Source organism: Galleria mellonella, unplaced genomic scaffold (genome assembly GCF_026898425.1).
Source record: "Galleria mellonella isolate WM207_F2 unplaced genomic scaffold, CSIRO_AGI_GalMel_v1 utg90, whole genome shotgun sequence".
Taxonomy (NCBI): Eukaryota; Metazoa; Arthropoda; class Insecta; order Lepidoptera; family Pyralidae; genus Galleria; species Galleria mellonella.
The window spans coordinates 3136300-3156733 of NW_026442172.1; the positions used below are offsets into that span (position 1 = coordinate 3136300).

Here is a 20434-nt window from a genome sequence, read left to right on the forward strand (position 1 = left end):
ACCATTAATCAAGATTCTGGATCTTGTTTCTGAGAATGTACCCTGTCAGGTTAATTCTACACGATTTTCCCTGGAAACTATCGTTGTTAATTTTGTGAAATTCGAGACGATGGTCTAATTGACCTGCTTTCATCCTCACTTATAAATAATTGTTCACTGGTGCCCCCGGGGTTACAATACCATTATCGCCCTTTAAAAAAATCTACGCATATTCTGTCAAATTTCATTTATAACCATTTAAACGTGATTGAGTAATAAACATACAATCATCTAAACTTTCAAACGTCTTTACAAACTTTCACATTTATAATATTAGTACTGTTCAAAAAGAAGAACTACTTCAAAGAGTAGGTACGTTAATAATAAACTCGTACGTAGGTACGTACTATAAACTACAAGCCACAGGGGATCTAAAAGAAGCCCCTTATTTTTTATTGATTAGACATCTGTAACTTATATGGCTATTTTTATCGTAATCTTCTTATCTTTTTAGGTACTTGTTACATTATTTTACTTGGCTTAAATTTTATTATCCATGTAATTTTCGAATGTATAGATATGATTTATGCCTACTCAATTATGATTGCAATCTAGTAATAAGTAAACTCTTGATTGCGTGACTTCTAATTATTTAAATTACAGTCATTTATTCTGTTAAGTTTATTATGTAGATAAGTACTCACAGATTTCCAATTTAAAGGCTTATCATTATCTGTCTATAGCTTCTAATATTTGATTAAGAAAATTATGTTTCGTACATATTAGGTGTCATCGACCTATCTAGGTACTTATTTCACAAGTTACCCTTACGAGTATCTAAGAACTATATAGTAATCATCATCATCATTATACATAATCATTATATATTTCCAGGATATATATGAATTCAATGATGTTTGCTGCAAATAGGATCAGTGCTTAGTTGTGGACTTGTGACAAAATTGATACTACTCAGCAATTGGTCCTTGGTTTATTCCAGTGTTTCCCAACTTTTTTTGTGCCATGCCCTACTTGAACATTTCTAAAATTTTTATGTCCCCATACATAATTTTTCCCGACAAAGATTACTTGACGACTCTAATCGCCCAGTTGATGTTTTGGTAATGTTAAACAAAATTATACCTACTAAATATTTACAGCATTTTTTCAATTTACCTTTTTTGTTAAATTTGGCACCTATATTTACTCGTAGCATTTAAATGACTAAGAGCAAAAGGGTTAAAATCGTTTCGAGTCCATTTTTTAATTGCCCTCCCCCCCTTAACTATCAAATTGCCCCCCTGTGAGGCATGGGCCCCACGTTGGGAAACACTGGTTTATTCGATATAACAAGATTGCATCAATTTATTCGAATGGGTCGACGTTCAGATTAAATAAACGGTTAAGAATTTCGCCTACTAGTTTCGTTCTATATGAGCTCACGTAGATCACAATAGAGCTTTACTTTGATGTTCGTGAATCCATGACACACAGCGACAGTCACACGTGGGAGTGTAAATAAATGGCCCTGGCCTGGATTCACGAAACTAATATGTTTTAGCTTAAGTACTTTCATTAATTGGTTTTGTTGGAATAACGTTGTACTCCTATCCAAAAAAAAAAAAAATCGGACTTATCCGTTCTTTTTTTTTTTAAATAAGTAAGTATAATTATATTTTTATACGAGTATCTGGTTTCTACTGTTGTAAATGGCAATCAATCTCACGGAAATAGATGCATATAGAAATTAGAAAGTTATACACATGGAAAGTGATAGCTGTTGCATGTATTATATAAAATTGAACAACACCATGAATAAATCTATCAACGAGCTGATTACCGATTCCGTGCATCCATGACATTTCTTACGCATCGCGACTGCTAAGTTTATAAATAACAATAAGAAGTTCTATTTGTGTAAAAGATCTTATTGGTTTAACATTAACAGAAACACACAATTTATCGACAAAAAAAGTTTGAATAATGGCCGTGGTAATAGCATAAGGATCAATATTTAAATAAAAGTCACAATGATATAGGTAGTGTCTAAAATTTTGATTCAAAATTATACCCTTCTTGCCTTCAGACTCCGTATTCTTCTAATTCCTCGGACTAAATATACGATGTTTGTCACAAATTTATAATATGCATGTAGGTAATAAATTCTTACGTTTGATATAAGCAGTAATATTGCAAATAATATTAGTTTAATATTGATATTTATTTTAAGCGACCAAAAATGTAGATTCCGATTTTTACGGAGCAATATTTATTGTAAACCTAAATGCTTCGATTCTTTCGGGACATTAAACTTAGGACACCTTATGTTGTGAGCGATATTATAATTTAATTCGTGGGAATGTTATTTCCACACATTATTCTTTACATTGGCAGCTAGGTAGTAATTCTGGCAAGTCATATAAAACTCTAAATACTCATAACTACTGCATGTTGTACCTATCTGTATTTCATACTATGTATTTCATATCGCTATCAGTATACATTGGCGGGGAACCAATGAAACATGATCGGTGAGGGTAAAATGAACGTGAATGAATGAAAGTTTTTTTAATGGGTGATAATGAAATGGTGGCCCCATCCGCGATATCGATATGCGCTGGCAGAAGCAAGTCACTTAGTCCGTCGTAACGAATTTCACAAGATTTAATCACGGTGATTTTCAAAGGAAACCGTGTGGAAATTGACCTGCTAGTAATGGAGCTGTCAGATAGCATTACTAACAATTCCTTCCTCCCCCCACGCCCCATTTCGATATCTATCATTATAATTGTTTAAGTTTTTGTATTATTATATTGGTATCAATTCTGTGTTACACGCATCAGTGATCACCGATAGGTAGGCTCTTTTTTATATCAATCTGTAAGGATTCGATTTCCGTAAAATGGCTACCTATTTGTCAGTATTAGATATCTACATATACACATAATCTTGTAATTTATTTGGAGTTTAGCTGCTTTTCTGTAAAGGTATATGACCGCTTAATTTTATAAGCAACTGTTCAAGCATCCGGTAGATTGATCAGTGACGTGATCTGCACTCAATTAGATCTGCGTTAAAGGTCAACGCAGACGACGTTCAACCCTCGTCATACTTTTTGTCTGTTCAAATAAATACATTCTATTTTCATTCTCTCAAAGTCAAAGAAGTTTTTTCTTCGAATGTTAAAAAAATAATTACAATTTTCAGCTATACAAAGAAACCTTTTTTTTTTAAACAACTTAGAATGTCAAACAAGCTGATGGCTCACCTGATGGAAAGTGGTAACCGTCGCCTATAGACATGAGCAGTACCATGGACATAACAGAGTAAACTGTTTCGCCCATGATACCCCCATACGTTGCCATTCCTGAGGACTCAGATGTTATTCCTCTGTCCCCAGTAAATTCACGCCAAATCCCACCTTTCAAACCGAAACACAGCCATGCAAACACAACCTAATCTTTAGATAGAGGATTTTCCTTCAGTTTTTATCACACGTAGAATTGTACTGTACTACTACTACTGTATTACTCATACGGTGATGATTGGGGTTTATTTTATTATTTCTTTACATCTAATCTATGGAGTCTGTACACTTGTAACTTTATATTTTATAAACATCTAACTGACCTATTTATTATAGTACAGCTATAACAGTATTGGTGAACAATATTGCTATAGCTATACTGAAATATATTTAAAATGAGTTTTTGGTTTTGATTTCAGATTCAAGATGTTATATAAAACTTTGCCTGCTAATTGAAGATACTTCAAGAAAATCATCAAAATGAAGCAGTGCGTGAATAAAAATCTCATAACGCTAAAATGCGTGCTCTTCTGTTTTCTCTCAGGTAAATTAGTATTGAGAACAGCACAAACAGATTTTAAATGTATCGTTTTTTTTTAATTTACCTCCTTTTTAATATAAATAAAAAATGTACATCATAGATAAAGTAAAGAAATAGATTTATAGAGCAATCACGATTCTAGTATAATAATGACTTCAAAAAGGGAAGAGGTTTTCAAATTTGTTTTTATTTGTGTGTGATGATTTTGACAATACTTTTTGAAATCATTAAGATGTGTATTATCTATGCTAAAAGTATTTTAATTTCGTTACTTTTATCGCCTATTACATATATTTAAATTTAAAAAAACAACTTATTAATAATAATAATGTTCTTTATTTAGACAACATTAATATTCATTCTTCATAGGTATAATAATTTTAAAATTAATGAAGATATCGGATTTTTCTCCTTTGCAAATTTGCTTTAAAAAATATAATCAATCGCTAAAACTGTCGTAATCATTATTTATGTGCCTATATTTGATAGTAAGTGTAATTATGTGCTCCATTCTCGATAACCTCGTCGTACGGAGTTCATAGTAGTAATACTTATAAAATTTGATATGAATAAAAAAGAAAAATGTTAACAGTCTCGATTACTATGAGTGTTGTAATCATCTTTTCAGACATAAAATGAAGAGTATTATTAACTCCAGTTAAATTGTCTCTACACAATTGGGGCGAAACGATTGAGTGTTTATGAATTAAGCACACTACACAACAATTATCTTCAATTAAAATTATGAGTACCTTAAAGTAAATTTTGGATTAAGTATTTATTTTTATGGTAGGTTACATGCGTATATTTATAAATGATTTACAAAAATATTTTATTGTCATTGATACGGCAATTTGTTTGGGAACGTTTGGGAAACATGTATTGTTGAATATTAATTTATAAATAAGTAATTAAAAATCATATAATAATACCGTAGATATAATTGGTTAAGTTAATAAGATAAGTTCGGGAGATAGGGAGGAATAATAAATATTATATATGACAGTATGAGATGTTATAATATACATAACTACACTTACGAGAACGTGCGTACATAATTCACACAGAACACATCAGGATATTTCCACTTATGAGACAGGATTCCGATCCTGTTCATGATACTAGCAAAAAATTATGTTGCGGTGAAACCGCGGTGTGAGCGTTTGCATTGTAACAAAGTGCTCCCTGTGCCGCAAGCTTCCTTCTATGGACCGTTGGACTTCGCGATACAGAATTATTTAGTGACCGTTCACCTTATATGTACTTGATACCGCGTACCCAGTATATGTACCTACCTACTGTACTACATACGTGTAGGCATATCTATTGAACTGTACCTGCAGGTTACACCATAATATCTACTACACTGCGACTTTGATTATATTGAAATTGAATAAGTGAAATGATAAGAAACATTCATAGATATATCGGTGAAGTATATATATAATTACATATGAAAAAAAAAACAAAATACACATATTTTTAATGTAGCCTTGACTATGATGGGTATACCATTTTTTATATTAGATATGTACCTATTTTATGACATAATAATACGTGATGCTGTTGTAGAACAATATTTTTGTTATGTAAAATATAATACTATAACAACGCACTATTCGGCACGATTCTCTCTCGTAATAGAAGGATATTTACTACGACTAGGCGGCCTGGTGTATTTATACTTCAAATTTTTTTTCTTGTACTAACGTGTCATATTTATATCGATACATGGATATAATAATACGGGCACACATTTTTATAGTTTATTCCTTGGTAGGTATGTCGTAATAATAGATCACCGCATCTTGTTTTATGATATTATTAAGAATTAGATATTTTGGATATTCTATATCACAAAGCTCTATTACATATAAATTGAAAAAACAACTTTGAGCAAAAAGATAATAATTTGACGTATAACAATCAATCAATTTCACAATATCTACCTTATGAGCAGCATAATATGGTAGTAAGTATAGTCTTCAAGAGTACATTTTGTAGGTCATCTGCCTGATCTGGAGAGTTTCTCTCATACTATGACCCTTGTGAATCATAGACCGATAAGAAAGGAAAAAGATAACTCAAACGGTTTATTTTTTAAATGTTTTAGTTAAATAACAAAAATATTGATAAGTTCAATTGCGCAAGTAGGCACCTACCTATTTCAGTATTGTTTTAAGAAATAAAAATGGAATAGTAGCTGCGCCTGCGCTATCGGTACTCGTATACGCTGGCCGAATACCAGTGAAGAATGAAGTAAGTTTAGTTGGTCCATTGGAATTAACCACGATGGTCTCCAGGAGGGATCGCATGGAGATCGATCTGAGCGATTTCATTACAAACAATGGGACCGCTAGACCCCGTTACTATCAACTCCCCCCTCTTCTATTTCATTATTTGTGTTCTACAGGCGTCGGCTGTATATTTCCTTTTCTACCGCCGCATATGCTGTCACTGGGTTTAGACAGAGGTGAAGCCCGCTTGATATCTGCTGTTGCACCATGCATCGCTCTACTCGGTCCTGCTCTGTTAGGACCACTTATTGACAAGTAAGAACCATAGATTTTGATATGATACTACTAATTATTAATATGATCAATCACAGTGAGACAAATATATGTTCTTTTTTACGGTTGATAATGGAAAGATAACCCCGCCTGCGTTAATAGTATAATACGCTTGTAAGCACCAGTGAAGGATGATAGAAGAGAATGAAAAGGGTTAACCTGCAATTATTATATCGTGATTATTTATCAATATCGTGCTGAATTCCAGGTCATACACCTAGGATTTTTGGATGGTTTCCAGAGGGAATCGCGGGGGCGTTAGCCTAATAGGGTATATTGCTAGCAATGGGACTGGTAGTCCCCATTACTAACAATCCTTACCCCCCAAATATGTATGTTATTTATCTAAACGATGAAGAATAATGAATAAAGAGTAATAAACATCCATCAATTCTTACAAACTTTTGTATTTCTAAAAATTGTAATAAGCACAGATATTTAACTGTACCTATGTTTAAGCAATAAATGGTTAATTGATTGATTATTTTTCGTATTTATTTATAAAAACCGTAACATTCCAGATTGTCAGTGGGCCGCGGATCGACTGGGGGTTCAGCAGGGCCGAGTGGTTCCGGATCGCTGTTACGCATCGTCACCGCCATCTGCTTCATACTGAGCGCTCTATTTTACACCCTCCTGTTGACTGTGCCGTATAGCCATCGCCATCCGGTAAATTAAATGCTCATTGTTATTATTTACTTTAATTACGATAATAAAAGTTTCAATTAAACAGTTTTACAACACAATCGGGCGGATATTCTTCTTCGTCGCAGGAATATTTAAAAATTTTATGGATCATCTTTTTTTTTGACATTGCACAAAATACAATGTTATTATAAATTATGTTATATAGTACTTACAAATATAAATAAGTGTTGCCCATTTTATGTAATAGGTATAATATAAATGTTTAATATAAATTATATATATTGCAAAAGATGTCTACTTATATTTCTCCAAACATTAGTCTAGATTGCACTTTATAAATTGCTTGCTGAAATGAATTATTAACTGGGACTATATTTACGAGTCTAATAATCAATCCTGTTCGCCGTAGCACAGATTTCTGCGAAGCCTAATTTTAGTTCTTCATAATATCCTTATTTTAGCACTCCATAATACCTACATCAACAATTATACATTACTCCTTTTTAATATTATAAATGTGAAAGTGAGTTTGTTTGTTTGTTACCATATATTGCCTTAACAACTTAACCTATCAATATATTTGGTATATATACCTACTATATGGAATGGAGAAGGATATAGCCTACTTTTTATCCCGGTCAGTAAATATATCCCGGTCATGCAGACGGAGTCGCGGGTAAAAGCTGGTTTGTATATGAACACGAGTGACACTATACAGGGCACAGTGAGTTTTCTGTGAACATAAGACCTAAATAATATTATTCTCAATGTGTTTGTCCGTAGGTGCGACGACCGCAAGTCCTGTTTATGTGCGACGAACAGAGCGCTTACGTCATGCAGGAGGTGTGCAAGGAGGACATGCGATGCAACCGCTGGTCCGGCGAGAGGGTTTGTCCTATACTTTTTGTTTTGAATATATAAATATTCGATTTCAGGGTCATGTGGCACCGGTGAGGTTGCTTCGTACTAAAACCAAACCAGTATGTAAATGCAAGGCCAGTAAATTTATGATGTTTGTTCAATATATATGAAACAGCAGCCATTTTCTCACAACTTTAAATTTTCTACAAATAATTTAATTGTCAGTTTCGTATACGGAAGACGGATGATGTGGAGACGGACACTAGAGAAACCAGTCTTATTATTATTTCGGAAACCGCACCGTAAACAACGCTCTTGGCTACTTTCTCAACCGTGTGTAGTGTAGGTCATATAAGTACATGTACGATGCGAAAGCGCATCAGTAACCTATATACAAATATTAGAATAGCGTATATTTTGTAGCTGATATTGATATACCTACAAAAATATTAAGTAAAACCATCGTCTACGTAATTTGTATTCAAGTCCACCGCCGATTTGATGATACTAATTAATACGTCTCTACATTACATTCGTAGACATATTTGTATGATCATAAATTATAAGTACTTAGGACGGTTGGATTGTCATCTATTTATGTGCATACCACTAAAGGAGTGATAAATACCTACATCTAATTAATTAAATAAATTGTATAGTGAACATTTATTACGATGCTAAACCGCAATTCTTCGACAAACAAATAATAAATCAGTTGTGAAAATAAATGAGTAAAATAAAATAAATAAATTGCCAGAAAATTAATTAATACCAGAAGAAGACTCGTAGTACAAAAATCGTTTGCTTGGGTACCTCTGTTCCATTTGTGTTTCAACCGTAAAGCAGTTGTGTTTGCTGTTTCAGGTTGAAGGGTGAGATAGATATGGCAGTGAATTTACAGGGCACAGAGTAATAACACCTTAGTCTTCAGGAATGGCAACGCATGGGGGATATCAGGGGCAACAAAGTATACTCTGTCAAGTATAGGCTGTCAGGTTGTTTGCCATTCTAAGTGGCGTAATTAAAAAAATGCTCATAACTGTAATCCTTGGTGGTGTAGTCACAGGTATTAGACGACAAATGCCGTTATGGTGAACGTAACATTCAACATTACGGCGAGCACATCATAATAAAAAAATAATAATTAATTAACTATACCTAAACATTGGGATGAACCATCTTTTTCTATTCCTTTTCTGTTATGAATCGAATACATTTTTTATTTTTTTTATTTTTCAATCTGTCTTCAGACTGGTGTGCTGGCAGTGGGTTCCTGTGAGTATGGATGCGCCGACCCGAACATGACTTGGGTGAAAAAGCCGTTTACAACGAACAACCCCGCTTCAACCACACTTAGCCCTATGTATAACAGCGTCGCCAATACTACTGTAAGTACACCTCTGTGTACGTTTACGTGTGTGTTTACGTTATAAAAATAAAAAAAAATAATATTAAAAGTAATGTTTGTTATTCTATCACGCAAAAACTGCTAGACATTTATATGAAACTGCTTAAATTTATAAAAATTAAGCCGAGAAATATTTAGAGGTAGGTAGGTTTTTCAAAAGATGGTAATGAAATTGGGACAAATAAGGTATAAGGGTTGCTGTAAGGATTCTGTGTAGTTTTTAATTCTTTAGTTTATTTTAAATTCAATTAACCATAATATACCCAATGCTATTTTAATTTTTAGAGTTATTTTTTTTTCTCTTAGTTCTTAAGAAAAAAGATTTTGATAAATATACAGATCACGAGCAAATAACTGAATCCTATACCTTTAAAGCAAGACTCGTAGAAAATATTTTTTCTCTTCACAATAAGGGATATTTTTATAAAGGAATTACTTATTTCATTAATGTGATTGTCAACAGATGTTAATAGAAACAGGTAACGAAGATGAGTGGGACTACGAAGAGTTTCCACCTCACCTGTGCTACAACGGGAAGTGTATGGTGTACATGCAACACGAGGCGCGTCTGCGACTGCCACTTTCGTTAATTGCACCCGAACCGCTCACCGACAATGAGACAGCCGATTCCGATTGGTGCACATATAAAACCAGTAAGTAGGTATACAGTTATTTTATACACCATCTGGATATGCTCTTTTTGTTGCCTCACAGCGACGAAGAGACTATAGAACAAGAACACAGGGCAAGAGACATATATTTTTCTATATATTATTATACTAATATTGTAAAAATTATTAAAAGGAAAGATTTGTTTTGTTGTATGTTTATTAGTAAATAATGGATAAAATCAAAAAGTACTTAACCGGTTTAAAAATTCTTTTATCTATACGAACATAGGCTTAGTATTATTTCCAAAAGAATTAGAAATCCCTACGAAAATTAGAATAATATAACGCAAAGTGTAAAAAATTCATATTAAAGATTTTTTTTTCTATCTACATATTTTATACTATTGGACTTATTTATATTTTAATGGATTATTTAAAAAATTCATATGAAATACGATGATACAGCGTTTTATATATATATATATATATATATATATATATATATATATATATATATATATATATATATATATATATAGGGAATGCTGCTGTCTATCCGTCGACCCTTAAGTCACCTTATTTGCCTCTTGCATGCCGGGACTACACGGTTAGCATGTTTACACTACACTAAAATTAGAATACAAAATAACTCTTTCGTTTAGTCTATTATCTACATCTAAATAAATTAATAGATAAAGCATACGTGTTGAAATACAACCAAATTATTTTTTTTATTCACGACGAATACATCTTCGACGTGTATTTGGTTGACCGGGTAATAAAGGTAATTTATAGTCATCATGTAAATAATATGATGGGACGTGATGGTCGCAGGTGGTCCATCGAAGTGCACGGTGCCGCCGCAGCGCCTGGAAGATTTGTACGTGAACACTGACGAGTGCACACCAGCGGTGCGGTGCCAGGTGCTCGACCCTTACGACGAGCCCGATGGTGTACTGGCCAATGCTGAATGTCGTCTTGTAATCGGGGACCCGACATACACCTTCTCCACTTATTTTGTCATAAGGTGGGCGAATGCTTTATTTGTAAATGAGCTTGTCTTTATTAATTGTTTTCTGTAATAACCAGTGACATTTTCTGGAATCAATTTGTATGTGCGATATCGTACCATCATCGTTCACGAATTCACCCTCAGAAATTGAAACACATGCCTTTTTTACAATTCTGGGTAGAATAAAAAAAAACAGAAATTTCAGTAGGGATTAATCTTTGGACGTTTGAACGCTGAGACAGGCGTACCGTCCTACAGAACTATCAACACTAATATAAATAACATCAGAATAAATTTTCGACCTTTATTTCAGAGTACTAGCAGATATATGGCCAACAGCTGGACTAGCATTACTAGGCGCTGCGTGCGTCATCGCCACTCGCGAGACGTCGCTGGGTCGCGGTGACGTCGGACGCCAGCTCGCCTTCGGTACCTTGGGGCTCGCTATCTTCCCCCCTTTAGCGGGCCTAGCCGCTGAACAGATGCCCGAGACGCCCTACGTTGTGCCGTTTACTCTTCACGCAGTCTTTATGCTGATAGGAGCTCTCATTTTGCTCGTCGACAAGTAAGTAATAAGAATATACGAAAATCATATCACACAGGTTTTGATCTTACTTGATCACGGCTAATATCATATACCTACATAACTTATTTGATTGAAGAAGTATTAATTTATAACAGAGAATAGTGGTCTCATTGTAGTAATATATAAGTTACCTGTAACCAAATCTAGGTATTTTTTATCTAACCGACATAAAATACTTCAAATTTTAGTCTGGTTTTCCCTGATATCAAAAAAAACCATTGTGTTCAATTCTTGACAAATTCGTCACAATGAGCCAACTGTTCTGCATTCATCCTCACCTATCATTATTCCTTAATGCTTTCTCTATCAGCGTTTATTGTGGTTACTATTTTATTATAATTTACTAAAAAAACCTTATAACTATGTAACATGTAATGTGTTGGTATTGACCACAGGCACATGCCACTGTCTACACCCGAGTGGTGGTGGCACACGGCGACGGGCGCGCTCGCGTTGCCCATGAACGCTGTCCGCAGGTACGGCGCGGAGACTGCAGCCGTTTTTGCAGTGGTCGTACTGCTTGGAATGCTGTGGAGCGGGATCGACTCTTATTTGCCCTGGTGACTATTTACTATTTTAAATTCTTAATGTTTGTGCACATGAAGGATAAAACTCTGTTATTCGTTTATACAGAACATTTACATTAAGTAACACACACGAGTCTATAGCAAATGCTCTGTGGAAAAATCACAGAATTTTGCTTCTCCTTACATCTGTTTTTCTTTCTTCATCTTTCTTCCGTCTGTTTCTTCTCTAGGTTCTGTAAGATAAGTACTCCGATCAAATTTCTAATTTCATAATGATTTAAAAATTTCATAATGTGTATATGTTGACGCGTTAATATATGTATCTTTTATTTGAAATATCATAAGCAATGGAAACCGCTTATTATCAGGCAGACCGTGTGCTTAACCGTCATTTTAATATATAAAATGATTGTAATGAAATTTTAAACCGATCAGATCTCTAATTTTATAGTGATTTAAAAAATTCATAATGTGTATATGTTGACGCGTTATATCTTTGATTTGAAAAAAATCATAAGCAATGGTAGCCGCTTATCGTCAGGCAGACCGTGTTCTTAACCGTCATCTTAATATATAAAATGATTGTAATGAAATTTTAAAAATCTGTACTGTTAACTGTGTCTGAATCTAAAAACTATTCTGTCTATCAAGTTGATGTACAACTTGAGAGACAGGATAGTTTTTGGTTATTTAAATAAAATTATTTTGTTTAATTCCGCTACCATTAGTATGTGTGTGACTACCAACACTCTAAAAATGGCCACCACTATTACTACCATAAGTTCTACAACCTTTCACTACCCATCAATCTCCAACTTTCATTTTGTTCACGCACCTTTTGCGACACGTGTTTCATTTTTTAACGAAGCATCTTCGGGCAAATTGCTAGATCGCTACACAGATACACAGAGCCTAGTGTTAAAATAACACATAGTTCAGTAAAATAGGATAGTTTTTATCTTGATTTGAAAAAATGGAGAGGAGTATAGGATAAAACAATATTAGCTGGATCAGCTGCTCTTTGTATAAAAATACTAATGTTTTTATTGTGTACATTGTCAACTATAGGACCATAATGGAGCTAAACAAAACGGCGTCTGAACTGAACACGACGACACTGGATATGAACACCACAGCGACGCAGATAGGGCTGACGTTGACGGCGGGCGCGCTGCCGGCCGTGCCCGCGCTCCTGTGGGCGGAGGCGCTAGTCGACTACATCGGACACTCCAACGTGTTCATTACCGCATTCACTTTCTACTGTTTGAGATACACTGGTAATTATAAGCAGCATCTCTATGTATAAATACTGAAAACTGATGCTAAGAAAATATTTGTCCTTTTTTAATTGAAACTCTATGTTTATAATAATAAGGTATCTTATATATTATATTAGTTTTTACCTGTCATTTCACCCGCGGGACCAGAGTAGATTCATTGAGCGGAATGAGAAATAACTTGTCCTTGTTCATCCCAAATACGAGTGGTACCTATCTGTAAAATAAATATGAAGACTGAGGTAATAAACAAACAAATAATCGTATTATCACATTTAGGTATAATATTTTTCCTTCTCTCTTTCTGTTTAGAAATTTATATAAAAAAATTATCGATTAGCTGAATATATCGAATAGAATACCATCAAACACCATGAAGTCTTTATTGGTATCTGCTAATATAAACAGTTTTATTTTGAAAAATACCCACTCCACAGGACTAGCATACAGCACGGACTACACTTGGGTAGCGGTGTGTGAGATCCTAGAGGTGTTTACGCTGAGTCTCGTGTGGGTGACCGCGGTGTTGTACTTCAGGCATCTCGTGCCGCGCAAGTACACAGTCACCGGACAAGCTTTGCCCGTCATTGCACACTTCTGTATTGGTAAGTTTAGATAATAATATAATAAATAGCAAACTAGTACACACAAGTTGTACATACAACACTTTTATGTACTATGGGGAATGTTAAGTAAATGATATTTTTTGAAAATATTTCATGCAATCTTTTTTATGTGTGTCTGTTCTTTAATTTATTAATTAAGTAGGTATTAACAATTTAATACATTTCCATGTGTGCCATAAATTATTCAAGACATCTTTATAGTTTCTATCTTCCTGTTTAATTAAAATCAGAAATCGTATATACAGCGGTAGTTACAAAAGTACATAATGATAAATTATGACCAAAAAAAGATTAAGAACACAGAAAAAGCTTATGGGATAACTATAAAAACAGTGCAAGATGGTTATCATCAATAATGGTTTTAGTAGTTTTTTGATAAGTTTATATATAGTAAATAGTACTTACTTGGAAAAATAGATGAAGAACGAGAATTTATTTATTTAGATTCTTTCTATGGGTATCAAAGAAGCCTACACGTATTTTTACTTTAGAAACTTGTTTCCATGGTGCGGTACATTTATTAGGTATGTCATGGACCTGTGGTGTACTAAAATAGGACAGCATGAGATGTTATGGCATATAAAGTGAAAGAGTAGGCTATACTAGGTTGTTCTCTGTTTCATAGCTGTAAATATATAGGTGATTCGTATAGTGTGGTAGTAACAATAATAATATACGGCGTGTGGTGCAAGGTCGCTGTATCGGCGCGCTGGTGGGCGGGCTGGTGTCGGAGGCACCGCCGCTAGAGTCGGCGCGTGCTGTGTACCGCGCGCTGGGCGTGGCGGCGCTGGTGGCGGCCGCCGTGTATCTGGCACTCTACCACCTGCTGCTGGCGCCGCGTTGTGCCGCGCGTCCCGTCGGCCCACCGCACCACTTGTTGCAAGGTCGGTACTGCATACTGCTGCACCTGCACTTGTTACTTTACCTACCTTCCTGAGGAAAAGGTAATTAGTAGTGCGCGACCTGTTTCTGTTGCTGGTAATATATCCTGTCAGATTGGTTTTCGCATATTGCATAGGCGTATTTAAAGGGTTAGGGAGGGTGGAGAACGAGCCGTGTGACTGGACTCCCAGAACTAGGAGCGGAGCTTTTAGCTATAGGCAAAGACATATTGGTAACCATTAATTTTTGAAAAAATCACTATGACGAGTCAAGTGACTTGCTTTTAACCTCATCTCTCATCCTAATAGCGTAATCAGGGTTACCATTTTATTATCACTATACATTAAAAACGGAGCCTCGTCGTCCTGTCCGTACAGGGCAAACGCAGTGTAAGATGATCCCCACTAGATGGAGTGACGACCTCAAATGGATTGTAGGAAGTCAGTGGATGCAGATGGCTCAGGACCGTTCCTTATGGTAGTCTATGGGAGAAACCTATGTTCAGCAGTGGATAGAAAATGGCTGAGATGATCCCTGTAGAGATGGCGAATAAATTGTTAATTATAAGGATCAGTAGCCCCATTGCTGGCAACCATACCATGTTGACCTACAAACTGTCCCTTTTTTTAACCATTGTGGTTATTTCTTGGTGAATTCATCGAGATTAACTGAGCCGTCTTCTTACTCATTGTTTAATCTTTCACTGAGGCCCCATCTTTGTATATCGCTAACATAGGTCGGTATGTATTATTCCCATTCCATTTTTATCCGCAAGAAATCTAATCCTGTCCTAAAGTTCTAACTACTCTAGAACAGCTAGATTCCCAAAGATATGTAAAGATCCATTACAAAAAATATTTACATCTATGCATTTTATTTAAATTTTATGTGTGCAACGTTGTGATACCTATGCTTATTCGCCTGCTTGAATTTTATGACGTTACAGTCCTATCATCAACAGCTCTTGTTAGAAGCAGAGATGCCGGAGTTGTAATGTTGTGACAGAAAAAGGAAAATCAAAATGTCATCTTGTGGTATTCTGCCTACCCCAAAAGAAAAGACCCCTCAGCTTTTATATACTCGTACGAGTGAATTAAATGTCGCTTCCGTGTTTTTGCTAAAATATATGTATGTATTTATAACTGAATTATTAATTTAAGCTTGCACTGTGGATGGACAGCTAAACGCTAAAGGTATTGTGCTTAGTACAAGTATTAACAGATTGATCGTTTCTACCTATCAGTGATTACAGTTTTATTTGAATTTACATAAAAGTATTTTTTTTTTTGTTTATTTAATGGTCTTACCGTCGTCATTTTATTCATTTAACGGAAATAATCAAGAAATGAACAAAACACATGAAATAAATTACGTATTTAAAATTTGTGTACAAGGTTGGTACCCTTACCTTACCTTACATCTTGCCATGGGGAACTCGGGCAACGAGGTTTCCGTACAAAATCATCAAGTATATTTTTTTTTTTTGTAAATTAAATACATATTTATGGTTTCCGGGATTATTCCTTTACTTGTGCTACACGACATTACTTCTTGTCATATTTCATGATTCTAGGTCAACGGGAAGTACCCTATAGGTTCTGATTCCCTTTGCGAATGTCAAAATATGCGATATAAATGGAACATAAACGACCGTATCTTTTGATTGCGTCGTTTTAGAAGCTTTATTTTTTCCCTTTAACCCTCAAAAAATCATTTAATTACGTACCCGAATAAAAATTACACGTTTTAGGGTAGTACTATTTTTTTTATATCATTAAAAATATTCCCTTTTGCAGTTACACGATTATTTATGGGTCATGATTTAAGCAAAGTTTTCTATATTGCAGGTTTAAACGCGAATGGAGCATCTAACGGTACATACCCTCCATTGCGGGTGTACCACGAGGAGCGTTCAAGGAAGGGACATTTTCGTTATTAGTCGCCTCTATTGTTGTTTGTTATCGTCTTATTAATAAAGTTTACAAAGGTACCTATTGTCGTAGGTATGTTAGCCACAAGTAAGTAGGTATTCGCCTAGCATAACAATTTAGTCTATAGTTTTAAGAGTAATGTGCAAAATTGTGATAAAATGTGCTTTTTCACTAATGGCAGTCTGACCTCTGTATACATATTTATTTATATTTTTCATAAACAATTTCTAATTGTATTGTATTATTTGCATTTGTATGATACATATTTTTAATAAATGGAACGTTAGAATCCGAATAGTAATTTAATTTTTTAATATTACAGAACGATCTCCTCCTATTGACAAATGATTATTTCGTTACCACATTTGTGACATTGTTGTCACCATTCATTTTCATTTCTGAGATGTAAAAGTCGGTTACAGGAACGAAGCACAGTACAATACTAATAAACTCTGTCAGAGAAAGTAAAAATAAAACACTATTCCCAGCTACTCGGCTAGTGTGATGATAATAAACAATGCTCAAGATGAGGGGTGTGATGAAAATGAGTTCATAGCAATCCTTTTTAATATTATAAAGGTGAAAGTTTATTTTGTGGGATCTAGTCGGCTTAGTCAATTGCTATTGGTATACAGGTAGTATATCAGATGGAGGAGCACATAGGCAATTTTTAATGTTAGTCGACGAGTCACTAGTGTTGAATATAGTCAAGTAAAAATACATATAGTTATAATACGAAGTATTATTGTTTTATTTATAGTAATACGAACTAGCAATTACTTTTATGATTATTTTCTTTGATAGTCATCGTCTTTATCATCATCATTATTTATATAAATGATAATAATGATAGAAATATGATCGTCGATAAAAAATTGTCTAATATTTTAGGAACTTATTTAAACAATATACATGTACAGAATTCACCCCTTGCGGTCTAAGACGATTGATGTTGTGCTGGACTAAAAACTTTTTTTACACACAGGGGGCAAACGAGCATGCGGCTCACCTGATGGTAAGTGACTACTGCTGCCCATTATCACCCACAACACCAACGGCATTGCAGGTGTGCTGGCTGCAGGCCTTTTAAAAAGAAATATGCTTTTAAAGGTTATGATGTTGTATCGATTCGGAAATACGTGCTGTTGGAAGTTGATTCCAAAGAGTGGTTGTGCGTTAAATGCACGGTGGAAGACCGCCACTCGTCCAGATAGTCGGGATGAAACTTTAGTTTATGGCGGGTTGTACGGTAGTGAAAATTAGCAGCAAGTATCAATCCGAACAATTCCTCAGAGCACTCCAGCATTCCCCATAATAATTTTGGTAGAAAATGCAACATCTCTACGCAGTTTCAGTGGATCGAGTCGGACAGTAAGGCGCTGATCATCAATAATTCAAGCCGCCCGACTTTAAATGCGGTCTAACGAAAGGAGCTAATACTGTGGCATTCCTGCCCATAGTTGAGAACAATATTCCATATGTGGCCTGACTTGAAGTTTATACAATTTCAAGCGGTGATCTGCCGTTAAATACTGCCTCACTCTATTAAGCACTCCTTTTTGGAAGGCATCTTAGCCTTTTTCTCCAGATGAGCGCAGAGACTTGACTCCACTTGACAACAGAGAGGTAGTATTAGTTAAGGATGTAACATATTTAATATTATACTGGTGAGAGATTATAAAACGCGACGAGATCATTTCAATAAACTATGATAATTTACTAAAGTTATCTAAAAGTGAATAAATATACAAAATTGAGCCTGAAAATTTAAATTTCATTTCATGGTAGACCCCCAGGTTACATCAGCCGTGGCATGTACAGAACAGTACGAGTACACTGATGTAGCTCTGTTATCCCTCTTTTATAAACCACAAAGCACGCAACGCGAAAGTCTAAAAGTTATAATAATATAACTTTTAGACTTTTGCGTTATATATATTATACAGTGCCACCCAAACTAGACATGTAAAAAGCACTTTTTCTCTATATAGTACTCGTAACACAAAAATGAATCACTACATCCGTGTACATCAACACCTTCAAAGTCGTAACAGTTTTTTCGCATCTACAACATCGCATCCCTAACTATTTAGCCTGCAACAACGAAGTGTCGTATGTGGCGCAAACCCCTCCAAGTCCTTTTGATTCATATGTAAAGTCTTCCCCCTGCGTATCAAATGCCTCGGCTAGTTTGGAAATAGCTCAATAGACTTCGAACCCAAGATAGCCACAGCAAGAATAATATAATAATGAGACGGGGGACTGTCCTTAGATTATCTTTGCGATGAAACACAAACCTTGGCCTGCCTGCTCTAACGACTGTTCATTGTAGTACTTGATGGACATCACAGAAATTGCAGTCCAGGTGGCTACGTTCTGGGCTGCAAACATCTAGTTTATTGCCATCGATTCGCTAAGAATAGGGATAAAATGATATACAACAAAATAGAATAATTCGTGTATATTCCATGAAATAAAACCCAAAAATTTTATATATGACAGTCTGCATAAATTTAGAAATTTGAACTTGTACATAAAATGTTTTAAGTATATAAGTATGGCCTAAATGCTTTACTGTTAACACTGTTTAAGAAATTACAAGATGTATTTCAGTTGTTATAACTTATTATTTAGTTTAAAGTATACTTAGTTTACCTTGATAAATCCCTGCAGTAAATCAGTTTAGACAATAACAAAGCAACTGAAAAGGTCAGTGAACTCCACAGTAATTAGTTTACAAAAAAATGGAATTGACATAACAATATTTATACGCAACAAAACTTATCAATTCCTAATAAAAAAAAAAAAAACCTGTACATCCCATTTTGTTTTACCAAATTTGACATATAGGTAGTCTATAGTTTCAGTATAATCAAATAAATTGGGAGAAAAAGCCTAGTTTTTATTACTATAGAAAAATTTGAAAAACTTATGGCCAACAATAGTAAGAATTATTAACGGAACACTTCTCGAATTAAGATTATTGGCACTATCCGAGCTTTTTCTTACTAATGATATTATTACAATAAAAATGGGACATACCAGAAAAACAAATTCATATTTTCTTTTTAAGAAATCAGAGATTCAATGTAGACATATAACTGTCCATGCTCCACAAGTTGAACTTTCTTAACTAATACAAAAAAATACATATTATGTAAGAAAAAATATTTATCAAATTTCAGCATACTAAAACAATTAAAGCAGTTGTTGAAAACAAACATTCGGAGCACAGCAGTAGAAAAATTGTGGACATATTACAATCAGTCGTATCTACCTAGTACCTTCAATACATGTAATACAGAAACAGGTTTTGTGCTTTTTTTCCTCCAAATAATTATAAAAAAATAGGTAACATTTAATATATATACATCTATCAAAACCATACACGTATCACGAGCGTTCACCTTATTGCAGAGTATCATTGTTTTATACAATATATATTCTGAGCGTCTTTTCAGTGCTCATTATACATGTTAGGGTCTTACGTCAAATTGTATGTTAGATATTTAGCATATTTTATATGATAGGAACTAACAAGATGCCGATACAACGAAAATAAAAAAAAAAAAAACATTATTTTGGTTGTAATAACTGTAATATCCACAGTTTAACCAGAAAAAAAGTAAGCACATTTTCCTTTTAAAATAATTATTACTGTACATAAA

The 20434-nt window shown here is 34.4% G+C and overlaps 1 protein-coding gene across 2 annotated transcripts in view; it reads left to right on the forward strand.

The window, feature by feature from the left end:
• The window catches only part of LOC113523296 (uncharacterized), a 31227-nt gene extending 14166 nt beyond the window's left edge, over positions 1-17061 (forward strand). For both annotated transcript variants that reach the window (XM_026909195.3, XM_052902360.1), the window contains exons 2-14: positions 3706-3830; positions 6241-6379; positions 6919-7066; positions 7829-7933; positions 9157-9294; positions 9778-9967; positions 10760-10952; positions 11251-11502; positions 11919-12083; positions 13119-13327; positions 13765-13932; positions 14646-14837; positions 16683-17061. In XM_026909195.3, the coding sequence (XP_026764996.1) occupies positions 3767-3830; positions 6241-6379; positions 6919-7066; positions 7829-7933; positions 9157-9294; positions 9778-9967; positions 10760-10952; positions 11251-11502; positions 11919-12083; positions 13119-13327; positions 13765-13932; positions 14646-14837; positions 16683-16774 (2055 nt within the window). In that variant the 5' untranslated portion in view covers positions 3706-3766 and the 3' untranslated portion in view covers positions 16775-17061. The remainder of the gene's footprint in view (positions 1-3705; positions 3831-6240; positions 6380-6918; positions 7067-7828; positions 7934-9156; positions 9295-9777; positions 9968-10759; positions 10953-11250; positions 11503-11918; positions 12084-13118; positions 13328-13764; positions 13933-14645; positions 14838-16682) is intronic.
• The last annotated feature ends 3373 nt before the right edge of the window (positions 17062-20434 follow it).